Source organism: Marmota marmota, unplaced genomic scaffold (assembly GCF_001458135.2).
Source record: "Marmota marmota marmota unplaced genomic scaffold, marMar, whole genome shotgun sequence".
Classification (NCBI taxonomy): domain Eukaryota; kingdom Metazoa; phylum Chordata; class Mammalia; order Rodentia; family Sciuridae; genus Marmota; species Marmota marmota.
In genome coordinates this window covers 128,159-148,922 of record NW_026000079.1, presented here as the reverse complement: position 1 = coordinate 148,922, position 20,764 = coordinate 128,159, and the positions used below count along the sequence as shown (strand labels likewise).

At 40.0% G+C, this 20,764-nt stretch overlaps 1 protein-coding gene across 1 annotated transcript; it reads left to right on the top strand.

Annotated features, from left to right (window-relative positions):
• Positions 1-3,587: 3,587 nt before the first annotated feature.
• Positions 3,588-15,927, top strand: LOC107156574 (antigen-presenting glycoprotein CD1d-like). The gene is made up of 7 exons (XM_015502630.2): positions 3,588-3,689; positions 10,445-10,649; positions 10,942-11,208; positions 11,478-11,756; positions 12,588-12,866; positions 13,793-13,895; positions 13,993-15,927. Exons 1-7 carry the CDS (start codon positions 3,588-3,590, stop codon positions 14,012-14,014), a joined length of 1,257 nt encoding a protein of 418 aa, XP_015358116.2. The 3' UTR covers positions 14,015-15,927.
• The last annotated feature ends 4,837 nt before the right edge of the window (positions 15,928-20,764 follow it).

The window sequence follows — 20,764 nt, the reverse complement described above, 5'->3', positions numbered from 1 at the left end:
GAGTATTGGAAGTAATTCTTCTTTGAAGGTCTTGCAGAACTCAGCTGTGTATCCATCTGTTCCTGGGTTTTTCTTCCTTGGCAGGCTTTTGATGGCATCTTCTGTTTCATTGCTTGAAATTGATTTGTTTAAATTATGTATGTCCTGACTCAGTTTGTCCATAGCATATGTCTCTACAAATTTGTTGATATCTTTGATATTTTCTATTTTCCTGGAGTGTAAATTTTCAAAATAGTTTCTAATTTATCTTCTGTATTTCAATCCGTATATCATGGTATTTCTTTTTCATATTTTCTTTTTCCTCATGAATTTAAGTAATTTCAGTTTTCTCTCTCTTCTTCACTAGCATGGCTCATGGTTTATCAATTTTATTTATTTTTTCAAAGAACCAACTTTTTGTTTTGTCCACTTTTTGAATTGTTTCTTTTATTTCAATTTTATTGATTTCAGCTCTGATTTCAATTATTTCCTGTCTTCTACTACTTTTTGTGTTGATTTGTTCTTTTTCTAGGGCTTTGAGATGTAATGTCAGGTCATTTATTTGTTGACTTTTATTCTTTAATGAATGAGCTCAATGCAATGGATTTACCTTTTAGCACTGCCTTCATAAATCCCAGAGATTTTCACATGTTGTATCATTGTTCTCATTTACTTCTAAGAGTTGTTTTTTTTTAATCTCCTTCATGATGTCTTCTGCTATCCACTTGTTATTCAGTAGTGTATTATTTAGTCTCCAAGTGTTGGAGTAGCTTCTATTTTTTATTTTATCATTGATTTCAAATTTCATTCTATTATGAAATTTTATACAATGCAGGATAGTATCTCTGTTTTTTTGTATTTGCTAAGATATGCTTTGTGGCATAACATATGTTCTGTTTTAGATAATGATCCATGTGTTGCTGAGAATAAAGTGCATTTTCTTATTGATGGATGATTTCTATAGTTTCTTTGTTTAGTTTTTGTTTGGAGAATCTATGTAGTGGCGAGAGAGGTGTGTTGAAATCATCCAGTATTATTCTGTTATGGTCTATTTGATTCTAGAAATTGAGAAGGGTTTGTTCAATGTACATAGATGCTCCATTGCTTGAGGTATACATATTTATGATTCTTATGTTTTGTTGATGTATGGTTCCTTTAAGTAGAGTGAAATGTCCTTATTTATCTCTTCTGATGAACTATGGCTGGAAGTCCACTTTATCTGACATGAGGACGGAAACCCCTGCTAGTTTACACAGTCCATGTGAGTGATATGTTTTTTCCCATCCTTTCACCTTCAGTCTGTGGATATCTTTTCCTATGAGATGAGTCTCTTGAAGGCAGCATATTGTTGGGTCTATTTAAAAACCCAATCTGCCAGACTATGTCTTTTGATTAATGAGTTTAGGCAATCAACATTCTGGGTTATTATTGATCTATGATTTGTATTCATTTTGGTTTATTTTTGTTTTTTTAAGGTGACTTGGTTTTTCCTTTGATTGACTTTTCCAATATAGTTCCACCTTTTGCTGATTTTCATTCCTCCTCATGGAATATTTTGCTGAGAATATTCTGTAGTGCAGGCTTTCTAGTTGTAAATTATTTTAACTTTTGTTGATCATGGAAGGTTTTTGTTTCATCATCAAATCTGAAGCTTAATTTTGCTGGATGTAAGATTCTTGGTTGGCATCCATTTTCTTTCAGAGCTTGGTATATATTGTTCCAGGATTTCCTAGCTCTGAGGGTCTGGGTTGAGAAATTTACTGAGATCCAAATTGGTTTCCTTCTATATGTGTACAATAGAAGGTACTTTTCTTTTATGGCCTTTAAAATTCTCTCCTTATTTTGTATGCTAGGTATTTTTATTATAAATTTCTCTCCTCATTCTGTATGCTAAGTATTTTTATTATAATGTGCCTGGGTGTGGATCTGTCATAATTTTGTTTTTTTTTTAAATTCCAACTTTACATTTATTGATCATGTGACAACAAAAATGTTTGTTCTTCACTTCCTTATTTGTAAAATATCTAATTTATATGGCAAGCATTACATGAGATTTTTGACACATAAATAATCCCAAAGCATCAAAGAGTAATTTTAATTACTTCCCAATTTTTCCTTGGGAAGGAAATTTTTTAAGACTTGGAGGATTTCTTTAGTGTGAGTCTGTGAGGATATATACTTGTGGGTGAGTGGGGTGGGGAATGGAGATAATTTTAGGTGGTAGATCTAAATGCCTCTAGCAGAACCAAACTCCATGAGAAAAATACTCCTTACATTTAAAAGACAGTTCATGGGTTGTCTCCTTGAAAGAGAGATAATTCACAATTTTTATGAGGAAATTTTAAAGTCAGAGATAAACTGCTCAGAAAGACAAAATTAATAGCCATGTTATAATTTTGTACATTTGCTGTCATGTAAGCCTCTTGTGTTTGATTTTCCATTTCATTCTACAGGTTTGGGAAATTTTCTGGTATTATTTCATTGAAAAAATAGTATATTTCCTTAGTTTGTATCTCTCTGCCTTTCTTTATTCCAATAAATCTTAAATTTTGTCTTTTTGTGTTATCCTATAATTCTTAGAGTTTCTGATCATGATATTTTACCATCTTCACTGTGTGGTCAAGTTTATTTTCAAGATTATATATTATGTCCTTATTGCCTGAGGTTCTGTTTCCAGAATTGTTTTTGGTGATGATTTCTATTGAATTTTCAGTTTGTTTTATTGTTTCCTTCATTTTGAGCATTTCTGTTTGGATTTCTTTGAGAATCTCTCTTTCTTGAAATGAAGATTACTAGGGTTGGGAGGGTTTGTCTTGGATGTGAAACTCCTGGAGATAGGGCTTAGCAATTGCTAGTCCCTGTTGGAATACTGAAGCCCAGGAATCTCCTTGGGGGTCCACTTGTGTGTTGTAGGAGACTGGTCTTAACTTGTGGACCCCTCAATTCCTGGTCTGTAACTTAGTTTCTAAACTGTATCTCTCTCACACCTATGTTTTTGACTTCCTAATCAGGAATCTCTCTCTGGAGGTCCTCAGGGCTGAGCACCATGATCAGTGCGCCTGTTGTGGAGAGCTGTTCTGTATTGTGCAGATGAGGACCAGGCACTGAGAGCAGCAGGCCAGCCATGTAGCTGCAAGTGCTGAGCCAGGTTGGTGGCTAGAGTGCTGGAAGACTGGGGATTGGAGAGCCAGAGGGCCCCTGTTGATTGCCAAACCAGTAGGACCAGGTGATCAGTGGATGCTGGATTGGGGAGGGACTGGGGACTGGGCTGGTGTTGGGTCCCAGCAAGTGCTGCTAGAGTTGGCCTTGAGGACCCTGTGGGTGCTGGGCTGGTTGGGTGGGTGAGCCCGGATTAAGATGTCCTCACAATCTCTTTCAACCTAGAAACCCTGTGCAAAATTCTCTCCTGACTCTGCAGCAAGATAGTGGCTACTAGCACACCTAGCAGAGAGATCTCCCATGTAACCAAGACTGTAAGATCTTTGTGGTGGTCATCCATGCCCTGGCTGTTGTCCCTAGATGGAAGTGGCTGTGTCTCTAGCTGGTGGCTGTGACAAACTTGTAGGTGTCTTGATGTTGGGCTTCTGGGCCCCAGCTGGTGTCCCAAGATGGAAGCTGCCCCAATTAAAAATGGCAATGGTGACAGTGGAGGTAACCCAAGATGGCGGCAGAAGTGTCCCAAGATGGAGGCAACAGCTTTCAGAGATGAGGTAGTGAGGGTGGGCCATGGGATGGTGTTGGGTGGCTTGTGCAGAGATATAGCTCTGTAGCAGGCAGTGCTGCTGTGGGCACCTGCCTCCAGGCCCTGTCTGCTGTCTCAAGGTGGAGGTTACCATGTTGAGGGGCCTATGGGGGAAGCTGCAGTGTGCCAAGAGGAGGTGGCTGGAGGAGCCCTGGTGTTGGTAGATGGGGAGCCTGAGGTCTGGGAGGTTCACCCAGCAGTGGGCCAGGAGATCCGCATAGGCAAGGGGCAGCCATATATTTTCCTTTTAAATATGAAATTAATTTACAGTACTTGGTCTTGTTCTTGCTCTACACAGTTACCTTTAAATTAAATTTTAAAAAATAACAAAAAATATTTAATATTTACTGATGTGTTTACCATTTCTGACACTCTTCTTTGTTTTTTTATAGATCCAAGATTTCCTCTAGCACCCTTTTCCTTCAAGTTGAAGAAATTCCTTTTGAATTTCTCGTGTACCTGTGCGGGAAGCAAATTCATTCAGTTTTTAGTTTTGAAATACTTTGTTTTTCACCTTAAGTTTCGATAGATATTTGTTGGATATAGAATCCTGTTTTGAGAGTTTTTAAAAGCACTTTTAATATGTTATTTATCTAACTTCTGGCTTGCATTTTACTTACAAACTGTTCTCATTTCTTCCCTATATGTAAGGTGTATTTCACCCTGAAGGCTTCCAAAATTTTATGTTTATCCCTGTTGTTTATCAAGTTAATTTCATTGTTTCAGTGTGTGTGTGTGTTTGGAGAGAGAGAGAGAGAGAGAGAGAGAGAGAGAGAGAGAGAAGAGAGAGAGAGAGATTGTTGAGCTTCTTGCTTTCAGGCCCCACTTGCAAATATGGTAAACGTGTTAGACCACTTGACACTATACCTAGTTCTCTGTGTCTCTGGACTTAAATCTTTGTCTCTTCATCTTAGTGAGAGTAACTAGCCCTGGCAGGGTTTCTATGTGAGTTGATCTGAAATTGTCCCCAAGTGGACAGAGGAAGGAAAGTTATGTGATTATCTGGAATATGTTCCTGTATTTGTTCACAGTCCTCACTTTCTGTTTTTCCCAGTAGTTGGAACCATTAGTTTCTGCATACTAGTGTTTGCAACGTCAACAAAATGTTTTTTTTTATTGTATGAAATGCTCCATACAAGTTGATCTTTCCTGATGAGATAAAAGAAATCTCACCCATCTTTTAAAACTATATATTTCTGTTACTTATTTACATGTGTTTTTTGTCTTATCCTGAACAACAGGCCCATGTGGAAATCTTTTTATGGATTCAGTGTCAAATGCTCTGAGATCCTGCATACTCCACAGAGATGACAATATTGATTGATTCCTAAAGTGTTTGGTGAATGAAGATGGCAATAAGAACACGTCCCCTTATTTCATTTTCCTCCTAAACTGCTAATGTGAATAGGTTTCTTCTAAAAAGCAGACAGGGTGCTTTCAGTATTATAATGTCCAGTGGCTTATCTTTGGAACACNTATATATATATATATATATATATATATATATATATATACTTTTTGAGAAAATACAATCCTTCTCTGGTTTTCTTAACACTTTAGTAACATAATGGATTCACTCTTTCTAGACTGGATCACTAGAAGTTCCTGGATGCCCCTTCACTGTTCTTTGTCCTTTTGCAGAAACTAAATGTGATTATTTTTATTTTACAAACAGGGAAGCAGGCAAGTGTGGGCCTTGGTGCTCACTGTTCATAATTCTCCTGTGCTGCTTTGAGTTAAGTGGACATTAGAGATTGGCCATTCATTAAATGGATCCTGGGAAGTTGGCCTTTTTCATTTTGGTTGGTTTGTGTTTCCTTGGCTTATTTATTATTTAATTTTTATGCCTGCCCTTCTGGAAAATTCTAAAGTCATGTTGTTAGATAATATTTTGGCATTTTAGCACATGCTTTTATTTCTTTCCTTGCATTTTTTTCTTTCCTTCCCTTTATTCATGAAAGTTAACTACACGTTTCTCTTTGCTTCAGGGGAAGAATGTGGCAGGAGAGAAAAGAGAGATAGCTTCCCAATCATTCTGTTATTTTTTTCTAGGGCTTCTCTAAGCAGTGAACATGAGACATAAAGGCACGGACGGAAATTCTTGAAGAAACAAGAAGTGAGAAACAATTTTTCCAGACTAGCTTGGTTTGTGTAGTTGGGAAAGAGATGTTTTGGGTTCTAAGAGAAGAAGGTGGCTGTCTCCCTTATCTCTAAGCAGAAAGCAGGAAGTTGAGTTAATTTCTTACCACCACGATCAAGGGAACCTGCCCCAGATAATGCAGGTTTTGTAGCATATGTAAAAGAGCCAACCACAGTCAAGTGGGGGTTCATCCCAGGGATGCAAGATTGGTTCAATATACAAAACTCAATAAATAAAATTCATCACATCAATAGACTTAAAGATAAGAATCATATGATCATCTGAAGAGATGCAGAAAAAGTATTTGACAAAATACAGCACCCCTCTGTGCTCAAACACTAGAAAAACTAGGGATAACAGGAACATATCTCAACATTGTAAAAGTTAAATATTTTAAACCTGAGGCCAAAATCAATCTAAATGGAGAAAAACTGAAAGTATTCTCTCTCTAAACTGGAACTAGACAGGGATGCCCTCTTCCATGACCCCTATTCAACATAGCCTTCAAAATATGAATATTATTCAGCAATAAAGAAAGTGAAATTATAGCATTTTCTGGTAAATTGATGGTGATTGATTAGAGAATACCATGCTAAGTGAAATAAGCCAATCCCCAAAACCAAAGGCTGAATGTTGTTGTGGATACTAACTCACAACAAGAGAGAGTGGGAAGGAGAAGAATAAAAGTCCATTGGATTAGACAAAGTGAAATGAAGGGAAGGGAGGGGAGAGGGGAATAGGATATAGTAGAATTAATTGGTCATAACTTTCCTAGCCTTGTATTTGCACACTGTATATGACCACAAGAATACAGACCCTAAATAGAATAAGATATACTATATGTATGTATATTCTACCAAAATACATTCTACTGTCATGTATAACTAAAAATAGAAAAAAGATGCAGGCTTTGTGGCCTAATTCTAAACAAGGGCATCAGCTGGCACAGAATGTGACAGTTGAAATTTCCTCTGGACTTTGAAGTCTCTGGGGATTCAGGAGGTGCACCCTTCTGTTGGACCAAGAGCAGCTGCTGAGGCAGAGGGACCCACAGGGGAAGAGATGGACTGAATCCTTTTCACCAATGATGTGACTATGTACCTAGAACAAACAAACAACCCTGTTTGAAAGTACATTTGCTAGAATTTATAAAGGTGTTTATTCAAGTAAAAAAGATAAACACATACAAATGAAAGCATGTGTTAACTACAACCAACTAGAAATGGAAATGGGAATAAGTGACGTATTCAAAATCCAAAAACAGAAAGAGGATACTTAGGAATATATTTCATATGAATAGTACAGACACATATCAAAAATGATAAAAACCATTTTGAATTAGTGAAAAGATGTATTCCTTTCTCGGTTCAGAACACTTAATGTAACAAAATATTAATTAGCTCCCGAATTTTTCAGTTAAATAAAATTTTAAGTAGCATTAAAATGGCTCCAAAATAGGAAAAAAAATGTAATGATGGGGTCAGAGTGTCTGCCATTCAAAATACTAAACCCAGAGGCCACCATATCAAAACATTATGGTAATAAGATAGGAATGGACAAATAGATGAATTAAGGTGTACAATATAGAACTAAGAAATAGATCTCAACAGCTCCTTGGCACATATCATAAAGACCTAAGGTCATCCTACCATCACGATACAGCCACATCGATGTTTATAGCAGTGCAATCCACACCAGTCAGGTTATGGAACCAGCCCAGAAGCCTGTCAGCAGATGAATGGTTAAAGAAAGTGTTATAGTTAAAGCTTCGTCCCAGGGTTTCATGAACTGACTTCCAGACCACTCACATATAATCGAATCAAGCCTTTATTGAAGCACACCGGTGGCGGCTGACCAGAACATAAAGCTGTTCCCCTGATCAGCCCTGAACAATTGCAAGGGCACTCCTTATAAGCCTGAAAACTGCAAAAGGGGTGTTCAGGGGGTCTAGCCAATGCAAGCCAGCCAGGTTACAGAAGCGAGACAGTGCAGTCAAGCAGAGGGAAGCCTAACCAATCACAGTTAGCCCAGTCACCCCAGTTACAGAAACAGAGCCCCATTAGGTAGTTCCTTGTTCTTAAAGGTTTCTATAGCAAAAGGAAAAGAACATCTTGCTCCAGTCATGACTCTTCTACTTGGCATGGTTGTTTTACAGGATGAAGTCATAAAACAAAATGGAGTCACATTTGCTCCTACTATCACAAAAGCATGGTATATGTACACAATGGAGCTTTACTCAGCCATAAAGAAGAATGAAGTCATAGCTTTTGCCAGTAAATGACTGGAACCAGAGAGGATCAGGCTAAATGAAATAAGCCAGACCCATACAGTCAAGGATCAAGTGTTTTCTTTCTTATGCAGAAGCTAGACCATAATAAGGGGAAAAAGGGGAGGGGGAATCTCATCAGAACAGAAGAGAGACCAATAGAGTAGAGGTAGGGGTTGGAAGAGAGGGATGGAGGAGAGGCAGAAAATGTGAAGAATGGTGGAATGAAACTGATGAAGGATCCTGTGTACACGAGTGAACGTACCACAGTGAATTTCACCTTTATGTATGCCTATAATGCACTAATAAAAAATTAAACAGTAGATAAGACAAATAGAGTAAAGGAAGTGCTGGGAGAAAGGTCTGCAAAGCAAGTTGAACAAAGTAAAGTGAAAGGAGGAATGGAGGGAAGTACCAAGTCCAGTGATACCAGTAGAGGTTTGGCTAAGACCAGAGGGAAAGTTCTGCCCTTGCCGTGACCTCTTTAGAGATGCTTTCTGCAGGGCCTCAGAATATACAATGAAATCAATGGCAGAGGGAGGTACAGGCAGCTCCATGTGGACAGAGCTTCCAATATTGCTTCATTTTCTAGCTGGATACCCAGCCATTCACTATTCTTTGCAGTTATAGGAAATAACCTCTAATACACAGATTAATTCCATTTCTTTTCTAATCTTTTCATTACTGCATTACTGTTATACATAATATTGGGGTTTATTTTGATATAATTATGCAAGCATGGAATATAATTTGCTCCAATTCAGTCCCCAGTACTTTTCTTCTCACGTCTATGCCCAGTTCCCTTCCCATCCACTATTTGGGCTATTTTGAACTCTCATTTAATCACTTAGACCTTTATTTGTTACAAAAATAAGTTTTCTGTGTTCTTTCAAACTATTTTGGGAATTCCTTATAGTAAGGTAGGTGGGTTAGGGGATCTCCAGGATCCCAGCTCAGAGTGAGGGGCAGATGCTTGTTCTCTAGGGACACAGGGGGTATGGGAGGAAGGGAAGTATTCATGTGGTCAGATGGGAGGAAGTGGAGCCAGGAGATGTGATCCTTACATGTGCTGTCCCTCCAGCTGATTGACAAGAGCACACAGAAAGAGACACACACATGAATGTTTCTATAATGACAGGCTCTGCAGGTGCTGGGAGAAAGGTTTGCAAAGCAAGTTAGTGAGCAAGGAGTGCAGGTGGGGCTGGCCTAGTTCTTCTGCCTTTGTTCACAGTCTGGGAGGCTCAGAAGACTCCCCTGAGAAATTGATCTCAGAGCCTGAGGTCAGAGTGGTTATAACAGGAAGCTGGTGAGGGGAGCAAATGGGACCAAGTTCCCCAAACTGAGTGAACTCTTTGTAGTACAGGGACATGATCTAAGAGGGTGGTTTAGTCCTCCTTTGTGACAGTAAGTGGAAAGGTTAACAATTACGCAGTAGGCATTATTTTCTTTTCTGATTTATTTTTGAAGAGAAATCGCTTTTTGCAACACCCCCCCCCGGGGGGGGGGTTCATTGTTCTGCATGTGAACTTAAATATTACTACATTGGTGTAACATTGAGGGTTTGATGCAGAGTGACATATAGATGACTAATCAATTCTCAATGTATGAGTTGTAAGAATATCTACTTGTTGAGCAAAGGCATTTCTCAGACCCATTTTTGTCTTGTGGGTCCAGGTGAGGAAAGAAGTTATTTAAGGTCCTGTGGGTGAGGACTAATAATGTATGGAGCAGTGCTGTTTGTAATCAGAGTACGTGAAAGTGACTTTGAAACCTGCACTTTTAATCCATGTGAACGTGGACTTTAAATCTGAACCTTAAATCCAGGCTACTCTTGATTTTTATCCCTTGTCTCCTTTGTACCTATCCTATGTCTTTTATCTTACCTCAGGACACTGAGAAAATTGGTTTTAATGTTGTAGTTTATGGTCAATGTATAGATTCACTTGTAGATTTTTTTTTTTGAAGACTTAAAAGTGTAAAATAAATCAAAATCACCCATAGTCTCTCCACCTGGCGACCCACACCGCTAAACCAAATTCTTTCAAAAAATTTGTTTTTGTTTTTTTTTGGCACTGTCGCAGTGGTAAAACAGATACACCTAATGTCCTCTTTTAACGGATAACAGTTGCAAAGTGCTGCAGGTGCTGTTTGATATTCCTTCTGCATTGAGACAGATCCTGGGAAAGTGAGTTGGTTGTGCAACCCAGTGAAGCGAGCGACTGCTTCGGGACTCCTCCCATTCCAGCAGGGACTCCTTGCAGATGAAATCCATAGGGCCTAGGGCGACAGTCTAGCAGAAGAGTAAAACGCACCCTAGCAGGAGCGGGGCGGCTGCCTGAGATGCGCCTGGGACTTGGCTGGGGTCCCCTCCAAAAGCGGAGCGCACAAGGCTGCTGGGGGCGTGGCGTGGAGGGCAGCGCCCTGGGAAGGGCGGAGCCCGCAAGGTCCCAGACTCCGCGGCTTGGGGTGTAGCTGGTTCCTGCTGTTGTGGGTGCTCCCGCAGGCGTGGGGAAGCTCTGACGGTGAGTGGCCCGGGGTGCCCGAGTCCTGGCGCTAAAGGACCAAGAGGGGGAGCGGGCTTGAGACTTAGGGAAAGGCTCCCCTGGACGAGGGGATGAGCGCTGGGCCGCGGAGCCCGGCGCGCACGAATGCACCAGAGATTGTGGGGTCTCTGGCTCCTAGCGCGGTGCGGGTCAGGGTAGGCGCACCCCAGCTGACCCTCCTGTACTCACCATCTGCTTTGCTTCCTTCCTCTCCCTGTGCTGTCTGCTCCGTAGGCCATTCGCTGTACTCACCCAGTCTTCTTGTCCCCAGTCCTGCGAAGGAGTGTCCTCTTCCGCTGTCTCCAGATCTCCTCCTTAGCTAACAGCAGCTGGATGCGCACTGACGCCTTGATCCTGTTGGGGGAGCTGCAGACGCACAGTTGGAGCAATGCCTCAGACACCATCAGCTTTGTGAAGCCCTGGGCCCAGGGTACCTTCAGCAGCCAGCAGTGGGTCCACCTGCAGAATATATTTCGGGTTTTTCGAAGCAGCTTCACCAGGGACATACAGGAATTCGCCAAAATGCTGTCCTTAGAGTGTGAGTTGAGCGGATGGGATCCAGGGCAGGCGCCACAGTGAGAGAATGGGCATGGAAGTCCTGCTGGGAGAGGGGATGAGGTTGTCTGCTTTCTCCCCCTCTGAGCACTTGCACTTCTGCCTGGTCATGCCCCAGTTTCAGGCATCAGGCCACCCACTCTCATTTCCTTCCACTGTGGGTCCCCCGTGTAACCCCAGTACCAGTCTCTTGTCCTTCTTCCCTTTCAGTCCTTTAAAGCTCATTTGAGTTTTGCACGTTTCTCTCCACAGATCCCATGGAGCTGCAGCTGTCTGGTGGCTGTGAGGTGCACCCTGGGAACGTCTCAGAACACTTTCTCCATGTAGCATATCAAGGAGAATATATCCTGAGTTTCCAGGGAACTGCTTGGGAGCCTGCCCCACAGGCCCCCCAGAGGGTAGATTTGGTCATCAAAGTGCTCAACCAGGATGATGGGACAAAGGAAACAGTGCAGTGGCTCCTCAATGACATCTGCCCCCAATATGTGAATGGCCTCCTAGAGACAGGGAAGTCAGAACTGGACAAGCAAGGTCAGCCTTCTGTCCTCTTCATCTACCCTACGCTCTGACTCCTCTCGGTTTTGCCATCCAAGGGTTTTCTTTCCATTTTAAAAAATTCATTTCATTTTATTATTTTTTGGGGGTGCTGGAATTGAACTCAGAGGCATTCGACCTCTGATCCACATCCCCAGCCCATTTTGTATTTATTTAGAGAACAGGGTTTCACTGAGTTGCTTAGCACCTCACTTTTTTCTGAGGATGGCTTTGAACTCCAGATCCTCCTGCCTCAGCCTCCTGAGCTGCTGGGATTACAGTTGGGCATCACTGCTCAGTTGGTTTGCTTTCCTTTAATCATCAGAGAAAGAGCAGGACACAGGAAAGGATGAATAAGGCTTGAGGATATATTTTCTATTTATTTACTTATTTATTTTTGCACTACAATTCTTAATACACCATTATTCAATAATTTATCATATTTCTGATTATATATAAGGTATGTTGACATTGAGGGTATATTTTCATATCACCCACCATCATTGAATACCTGCTGGGTTCCATGAGTTGAATTAAATCAAGTCTGTGGGTCAGAATTGATTCAGACAATGTTTGAGACATGCTGTGTGCTCCAGCTGAGCTCAGGGTGTTAGAGTAGGGAGGTGAGGCATTTATAGGGCACTGGGATCAGGGGAGGGGAAGGAGATGAGGGATGGGTCTCCTGGGCAAGGTAACAAAGGGATCAAAGCTACTTGGAGACTTCACCTCCAGAAGTGGACCTTTGGGGAGCATGAACCTTGGAGGAGGCCTGGGACCTCTGATGCAGAGTTCTCACCTTATGCTTTCCTCATCCCTTATTGGATACAGTGAAGCCCGAGGCCTGGCTGTCCAGTGGCCCCAGCCCTGGGCCTGGGCACCTGCTGCTGGTGTGCCACGTGTCTGGCTTCTACCCAAAGCCCGTGTGGGTGATGCAGATGCGAGGGGAACAGGAGCAGCAGGGCACTCAGAGAGGTGACTTCCTGCCCAATGGTGATGAGACGTGGTATCTCCGAGCAACCCTGGATGTGGCAGCTGGGGAGGCAGCTGGCCTGGCCTGCAGGGTGAAGCACAGCAGCCTAGGAGGGCAGGACCTCGTCCTCTACTGGGGTGAGAAAGGGCTGGGGCTGTGTTGGAAATGGACACAGGTGGTTCTCAAGCATAGAGGGAGCGACTGTGAAGGATGGAGTTGGCACACCAACTAGGAGGGCTAGAAGGATGGATTCCAGACACAGAAAGGAAAAAAATGGGACTGAGATCTCATGTATTAATACAAGATGAAATGGGATTGATAATCTTAGAGATCTGGAAGTTATTGGCAAATAATAAATCCCTGGAAGCTGGGCATGACGGCACTCATCTGTATTCCCAGCTGCTGGGGAGGCTGATGCAGGAGAATTCCAAGTAGGTGGCCAGACTAGCCAAATTAGGGAGATCTTGTCTCAAAATAAAAGATAAGGGCTAGGGATGCAGCTCAGTGGTTTGTCCCAGATTCTAGGATTCAACCAGCAGCACTGCATATAAAATGAAAACAGAATTCTGGGAAACTCATTTCCCAGCAGAATGGGGATCAGGGACTTATGAAAAGCAGGTTAACAAGGAGAGCTGTGGTTTACTGAGTGCTTCCTGCGTGGGGCCAGGCAACGCTGCATCCAGTGCTTTACCTGAGCATCACCACTCTCTTTTGAAGCAGTTACTGTTATTCTATTTTACAAATGAGGAAATTGAGGCTGAGATAGGTTAACTACCCAGAGTCTCATAGAAGGTGGAAGAGCTGGATATCAATTCAGGTCTGCCTGGTACACAGCTTCACCTGTACGCTACGTTATTATATAGTGAAATGAACTGTAGTGCAGGTGCCTAGACCCTGTGAAAAGGTGGGGAGTCGAAACTTCTGAGGAATAGAAGTTGATGCTTTAAATCCATGGTGGTGGTGGGGAATAAGCAGCACCTGGCCCCCTCACATGTGCTAGGCCAGGGAACTTGATACCTGGAAGGGTCCTGTGCTGACACACACCTTGTTTTCCCCCATGCAGATGGGACCCACACCTCTGTAGGCTTGGTCCTCCTGGTGGTGACCTGTCTGGTGTTCCTCTTTATGCTCATTCTAGGCTTAACCTTCTGGATTAGGAAACGCAGGTAAGTCTCCCCTTCCATCTGCTCCTTCCCTCATTCTCTCTTCTCCATCCCCTGTTCCTGTTTTCCTAAAGGTGTCTCTGTTTCTACTCCCTCACAGCTCCTATGAAGACTTCCTGTGAGTCTCCTGGCCACCTGCCTCTCTGGAGGCTAAGCATCAAGCTCCCAGGACTATAGTCTTCCCCTGCTCAGGAACTGAGTGTGAAGTGAGTGTGGTCTTGGAGAAGTAACAAAAATAATCACCTCCTCTTTTAACATTTATCTAAAAGAGTTTAAGTTCTTTTTCCTTCTGTTACAAGTGATTCTGTACAAACAGCAGTGCAAACTCCCGTGTTTACCTGCAGGCAATGCGGAGATACAGGGACTAGGGTGGAAGTGCATGTGTTGGCCTCTGAGTGATGGAATCTGTCTTGAGCTGGGAAGCTCATATCCTGTGCCAAGGTGGCAGCTGCGGTGGCCTGTTGTCAAGTACAAAGTCAAACTCTAGCTTGGCTGTAATCTGCATTTCCCAAGAAGACTGGAAATCTGGAATTTTATGTGACATGTCTGATTTTAAAACGTCAGCATGATTTTGCAGAATAGTCTGTGTGACATCCCAAATGAACACTGCTGACTAATGACATCTCAGGTTCGGTGGCTTAGGACTTAGCTCTCACTTTCTTGCTGTTTCAAGGATGAATATGCCGCTAACGGATTTCCTAGGGGAATTCATTGCAGGGTATCCATGCTTTCTTTTCATTTTGCACATGGAGACCGGCTCCCTGAAACTCTCAGTTGCTGGCTGCTCTATTTTCTGCTGTTTTTGCCTTAGTGTTCTACTGTTTTTGGATTGAGCTCTATGTCTTCAAAGCCCGAGTCTCTCTCCTCTGCTGTGCAGCTCCAGGCTGAGCTCTTATTTATGTTTTCATTTGTTCCTTAGTTATGTCTCTGTTTGCTTTTTTTAAAAAAATATTTTTATGGATGGACATAATACATTTATCTTATTTATTTATTTGTATGTGGATAGAACCCAGTGCCTCCCATGGGCTAGGCAAGTGCTCTACCACTGAGCTACAAACCCAGCCCTCTGTGTTTGCTTTGGAAGGAGTGTGGGTGGAGATCTCCCATTTGGAGTCAAACAGAGCCCCAGAGAACATGTCCCCTCTGTGTTCTGTGTGTGCAGTAGCAGGAGCTCCAAGGTTCCCGACAGAAAAACAAAATCCTGAATTCCAGAGTTTTAAACATAACTACACTTCAAAACACCCTTGCTACCCAGCAGGAGAGATAATTATAAGGAAAGCCATATCAGTTATAGACAAAATAAGGAAAGTATAATTTTTTTTACAGCCTGGCTACAATTGAAACACAAACAGCTTTGTGACTATGATGTGGAAAAAGGTGGAAGATATTCACTCTTATAGCAATGCACAAAATAAAAACAAGAACACAACCCCTTAAGATGTTATAAAACTCAAACTTGTCCATGAAACACTGAAGGGTGGTGGATGCAAAGTTCAGAAAATGAAGTCATTGAGAAGTGACAGATTCTGGAGGCACAGGTGGAGGAGAAAGCTTGCCAGACTGACAGAGAGGTACTGGCAATATTGGTGGAGAGCAGGGAGAATGGAGTGTAGAAACCTCCCAAATGCAGCAGAAATGTACTTGACCTAGTCGGGCATGGTATGGTCCATGCCTGTAATCTCAGTGGCTAAAAAGCAGAAGAAAACTCTCTAGTCTTATTTATTCTTGAGGAGATTGGAAATGAGGGGCTCTTCTACGTCTGATTCAAAATGTGAAACTGAGTGCCAACCCACACCATACTCCAGGGTCACACATTGAAAAAAATGAAGGAAATTAGACTTGGGCAGGAACAGCTGTGGCATTGTGAGGAAAGGCTAACCAGCAGTAAATTCAATCTTAAACATGGCTTCCTTGTCCAAGATTAGCTAGATAGTTGGTGAAATCCAAATGATCACCTCCCCACTTTATCAATGATACAGAACAAGGAGATTGTACAAGTTTGGTAATAAAAAAACAAATCAAAAACGTTGTGTAACTCAGTCTCCACTATTATCTATATACAAAAGGTCTCTGACTTACCATGGTTTGACTTATGATCTTACAACTTTACAATGATGTGACAATGATACACATTCAGAAGGAGCTGTACTTTGAATTTCGATCTCTTTACAGGCTGGTGATATGCAGCACAATACCTTCTCTAGACCCTGGGCAGCAGCTGTGAGCTGTCCTTCCCAGGCAGCCACGTGACCACAAGGGTGAACAGCTGACACTCTGCAGTGTACTGTGTGGCCAAGCTGCAAAGTTCATAGGTTTGTTGCATTAAATGCATTCTTGACTTAAGATGTTTTCCACTTATGATGGGTTTATTGGGTTGTAAGCCCATCCTAAGTTGCTTAGCATCTAAATTGTACATCATTGGAGTATGATGTTCAGTATACCAGGAAATGCTTCTAAATTCATTTATGTGGAAATGAGACCCATACAAAATACAAAAGTCAATCAATAAAAAAATCATAGACAACTCAGAAACCAGAACTGGCAGAAAATGATATAGATGAATTTTAGATAGGGAAGAGGGGTGGGAGGGAAAGGGAGGGGGCAGGGGACAAGCAAGGATGGTGGAATGTGATGGACATCATTAAACAAAGTACATGTATGAAGAAACGAATTGGTGTCAACATACTTTGTATACAACCAGAGATATGAAAAACTGTGCTGTATATGTGTAATAAGAATTGTAATGCATTCTACCGTCATTTAAAAAAATATCAATAAAACATAAAAAAATCCACTTGGAAATTTATAAGCAGAGATGAAACAAGCAGGTAAATATGGGGAATCTCATAAAAATGAAAGGAAACTTAAAAAACAAAAAACTAACCTAATAGAATGAGTCCAAAAAGCAAAAAATAGCAGTTGACCTTAACGATGGAACAAACACTGTGAAAGAAGAGTCAAGGATCTTGAAGAAAGGTCAATAGAAATTATTCAAAAGAGAACACTGAGGAAAAAATGCTGACAGATTAAAACATCATCTATGACTTGTGTTATAATAACTGTACTGGAAATTCATCCGGGGGGTGCTTTAGCACTGAGCTACATCCCCCAACCTTCTATTTTATTTTATTTTTTTGAGATGGGGTCTTGCTAAGTTGCTGAAGTTGACTTTGAACTCATGATCCTCCTGCCTCAGCCTCCTGAACCTCCTGAGTTGATGGGATTACAGGTGTGTGCCACTGTGCCCAAGCAGAAATGATATTTTTTGAAACAATGACTAATTTTGAAGTAATGACTATTTTTTCCCCAAGTCCATGAAAACGATCAATTCAAAAATCCTAGTGAGGGATGGGAGGCAGCTCAGTAGAGTGGAGCCCTTGCCTAGCATGCACGGGGCCCGAGGTTCTCCCAGCACTACACACTAAGCAAACAACAAGCAAACAACTCCCCCCAGCCACCCCAAATTCCAGTGAATTCAAAGCAGAATAAATACAAAGAAAACTGTATCAAAGAGTGTCAAAGTCAAACTGCTGAAAACCAAAGATAAAGAAAAAAACCCTAGAAGCAGCACAGAGCACATACGTGGGAACAATGAGAAGACTTGCAGTAGTTGGCTTTTCTTCAAAAATGTAAACTAGCATGTAATAGAATAAATAAAATGTGGAAACCCAACAAACAAAAGCAACTCACCTATTAGAATTATACATCCATCAAAATAATTTTAGGGCTGGGGCTGTGGTTCAGTGGTAGAGCGCTCGCCTAGCACGTGCTAGACACTGGGTTCGATACTCAGCACATAAAAATAAATAAATAAAATAAAGGTATTGTGTCCAACTACAACTAAAAAATATTTTTAAAAAATTTAAAAATAAAGTGATGTCTTATGCTTAATGAAAGCTGAGAGGATTTACTGCCAGCAGACCTACTGAAAAATGCTAAAAGATGCCTATAACCTAGCTACTTGGGAGGCTGAGGCAGGATGATCTGCAAGTTTAAGGCCAGCCAGTGCAACTTACCAAGACCCTAGGCGTACACTTCATTGGTAGCCTGCTTGTCTAGCATGTGCAAGGCCCTGGGTTCAATCCTCAGTACAAAAAGAAACAAAGAAATGTTCAAGGAAGTCCTTCAGGGTAAAGAGAATACAAGTTGTAAACTCAAATATACAAGGGGGACTGGAAAGAATTGACAATATTCAATGAGTAGAATTTTTCACAGTGATAAAACAATTCATATAGAAGACCTAAAAATCCTCAATGTTAATGAACCTAAAAATAAAAAAAAAAATTAAAATTCATAATGAAGAGATCAACAGAAACAAAGGGAGAAATAATTAAATCAAAATAGTGGTTGGAGTTTTTTTTAAAGCATACACTTCTCTCAGCAATTGATGGAATAAGTAAATAAAATCAGTGAGACTCGAGAAGATTTGAACAGTAATATCAACCAACATGACCCAATATACAACTGTTTGACTTTATACCTGACAAAATTCTGAATATATGTTTTCTTTCTTTATTTGTTTTTTAGGTATACATGAACTTAGAATGTATTTTGATGTATTATACATATGTGGAGTATAACTTATTCTAATTAAGATCCATTCTTGTGGCTTTACATGATGTGGAATTACAGAGTTCATGCATTTGTATATGAACATAGGAAAGTCATGTCCGATTAATTCTAATGTCTTTTCTATTCCCATCCCCCCTTCCTCCTCTTCCTTCTGTTTGTTTAATCCAATGAGCTTCTATTCCCCCCTCCTCCCCGTTATTGGTCATTAGTAGCCACGTTCTCTTCCAACACATACAGAAGATTCTTTGTAGTAGGACACATGTTGGGCTGTAAAAGAAATTTCAATTAATATGGAAGGATTGATATTACTGAGTATGTTTTCTGATCACAAGGGAAATAAATTTGAAATCACTAACAATAAGACATCTAGAAAGTACTCAGAATATTTGAAAATTAAACAGCACCTTGATAAGATTAATAAAATTGATGTCTCTCTAGCAAAAATGGTCAAGAAGCCGGATACAGTGGCACACAACCGTATTCACAGATACCGGAGAGGCTGAGGTGGAAGGATTACAAATTCTAGGCCAGCCTAGGCAATTTAGTGAGATTCTGTCTCAAAAAAGTAGATGAATAAATGAATAAATAAATAAATAAAAAGAAAAAAGACTGAGCATGTAACTCAGTGGTAAAGCAACGCTGTGTTAAATTTCCAGTACCTTAAAAAAGAAAAAGAAAAAGAAAAAAAACCATCAAATAACAAATATTAATAATAAACGAAAAGGTATTACTACAATCTATTATTAAAAGGATAAGCTGGGAATATAATGAAAATATCATGGTAATATAATTGAAAATATAAATTAAATGAAAAAAATACTTAAAAGAACACAACTTTACTGAAACTGAGACAAGAAAAAAGTGAACATCTGTTAGCTCCTTGGTAATTTGCTATTAAAACAATAAATATCAAATATATAGTAGATCAAATAAGTAAATAAATACTACTACTACATATATTATTAAAAATCCTCCCACTAAAGAAATGTCTTAGCTCAGTGAATTCTAACAACATTTAAAAGAGAAAAAAATAACAGTTTTACATAAATTCATTGTAAAAACAGAGATGGCAGCAGTTCCCAATTTGCTTTATGAGGTCAGCTATTCCTAACATCAATAACTTACAATAAAATTATAACAAAAAATTACAGCCCAATATTTCTCATAAATTTAGATACAAAAATTCTTAACAAAACTTAACAAAATCTCGTAATGTATCTAAAGGTATTTTATCATGGGCATGTGAAATTTATCCCAGAACAGGAACATAGGCTTAATATTTAAAAATCAAGCAGCATAATTAATCATCTTGACAGATCATAGAGGAATAATCATGTATTCATCTCAACAGAAATAAAAGAGTTCAAACAATCAATATCTGTTTATGAGAAGAACTCTCACTAAATTAGGAATTGAAGGAAATGTCCTAGTTTGATAAAGAACAACAAAAACTATAACGTGATATGAATGTTAGCATTTTATGCTTCTAAGATTCGGAGGAAAGCAAGAACGTCTGTGTTCATCATTTCTATTCAGCATTGCACTGGATGTTTCCATATTATTAAGAAGGAATTAAAACCATTAAGTCTGAAAAGCAATAATCCTACATATGTTTGCAAGTGGCTCAGTAGTGTATAAAACAGAGAATATTTAATTGTGTTCTGTGCCCTTTCTCAGTCCAGAGGGCCTAGTTAGTATACAGTTTGCAAAGTCTGTTGGAGAAGCAAATTAGCAATGTTATAATCCAATTCAGGACAAAAGGCAGAGAGTGTCTGATGAGAAGTGCAACAATTAGTTAAGAAACCATTTTTGCTTTATCTAAAATCTTAAATAAATATGAATCCTGGCAAAAACCAATACAGAATACATGTTAGAGTGGATAAAATGACTTCTAGGAACAATTCAATCTAATAAAATTACATTTCATAGAAATAATGGCTACAGAAGGAAATGCACAAAACCTTTATATTCAATATTTGATGCATCAGTTTTTTACTGTGTACTTTTTATATGAAATGTAAAAGTCTTATATAAAATAATTTATCACAATGAATATAGCATAAATACAATTGGGAAAGGTAGAAATTATTTAATTGTGGTTTTAAAATAATAGAATTAGTTTGATTAATGGAATTCATTTGGTATATTTTGTCATAGATACTTAAAATTTTTTTTGTAGTTGTAGATGGACAGCATACTTTTATCTTATTTGTTTATTTTTATGTGATGCTGAGGATTGAACCCAGTGCTTCACACGTACTAGGCAAACGCTCTGCAATTGAACTACAACCCCAGACCCT

Bases quoted from the DNA above. Each gene is read 5' to 3' on its own strand.
- LOC107156574 (XM_015502630.2), top strand. From the start codon at position 3,588: ATGGAAGCTGCCCCAATTAAAAATGGCAATGGTGACAGTGGAGGTAAC. The intron at 11,209-11,477 runs GTGAGTTGAGCG...TTCTCTCCACAG, and splicing joins CAAAATGCTGTCCTTAGAGT to ATCCCATGGAGCTGCAGCTG. The intron at 12,867-13,792 runs GTGAGAAAGGGC...TCCCCCATGCAG, and splicing joins GGACCTCGTCCTCTACTGGG to ATGGGACCCACACCTCTGTA.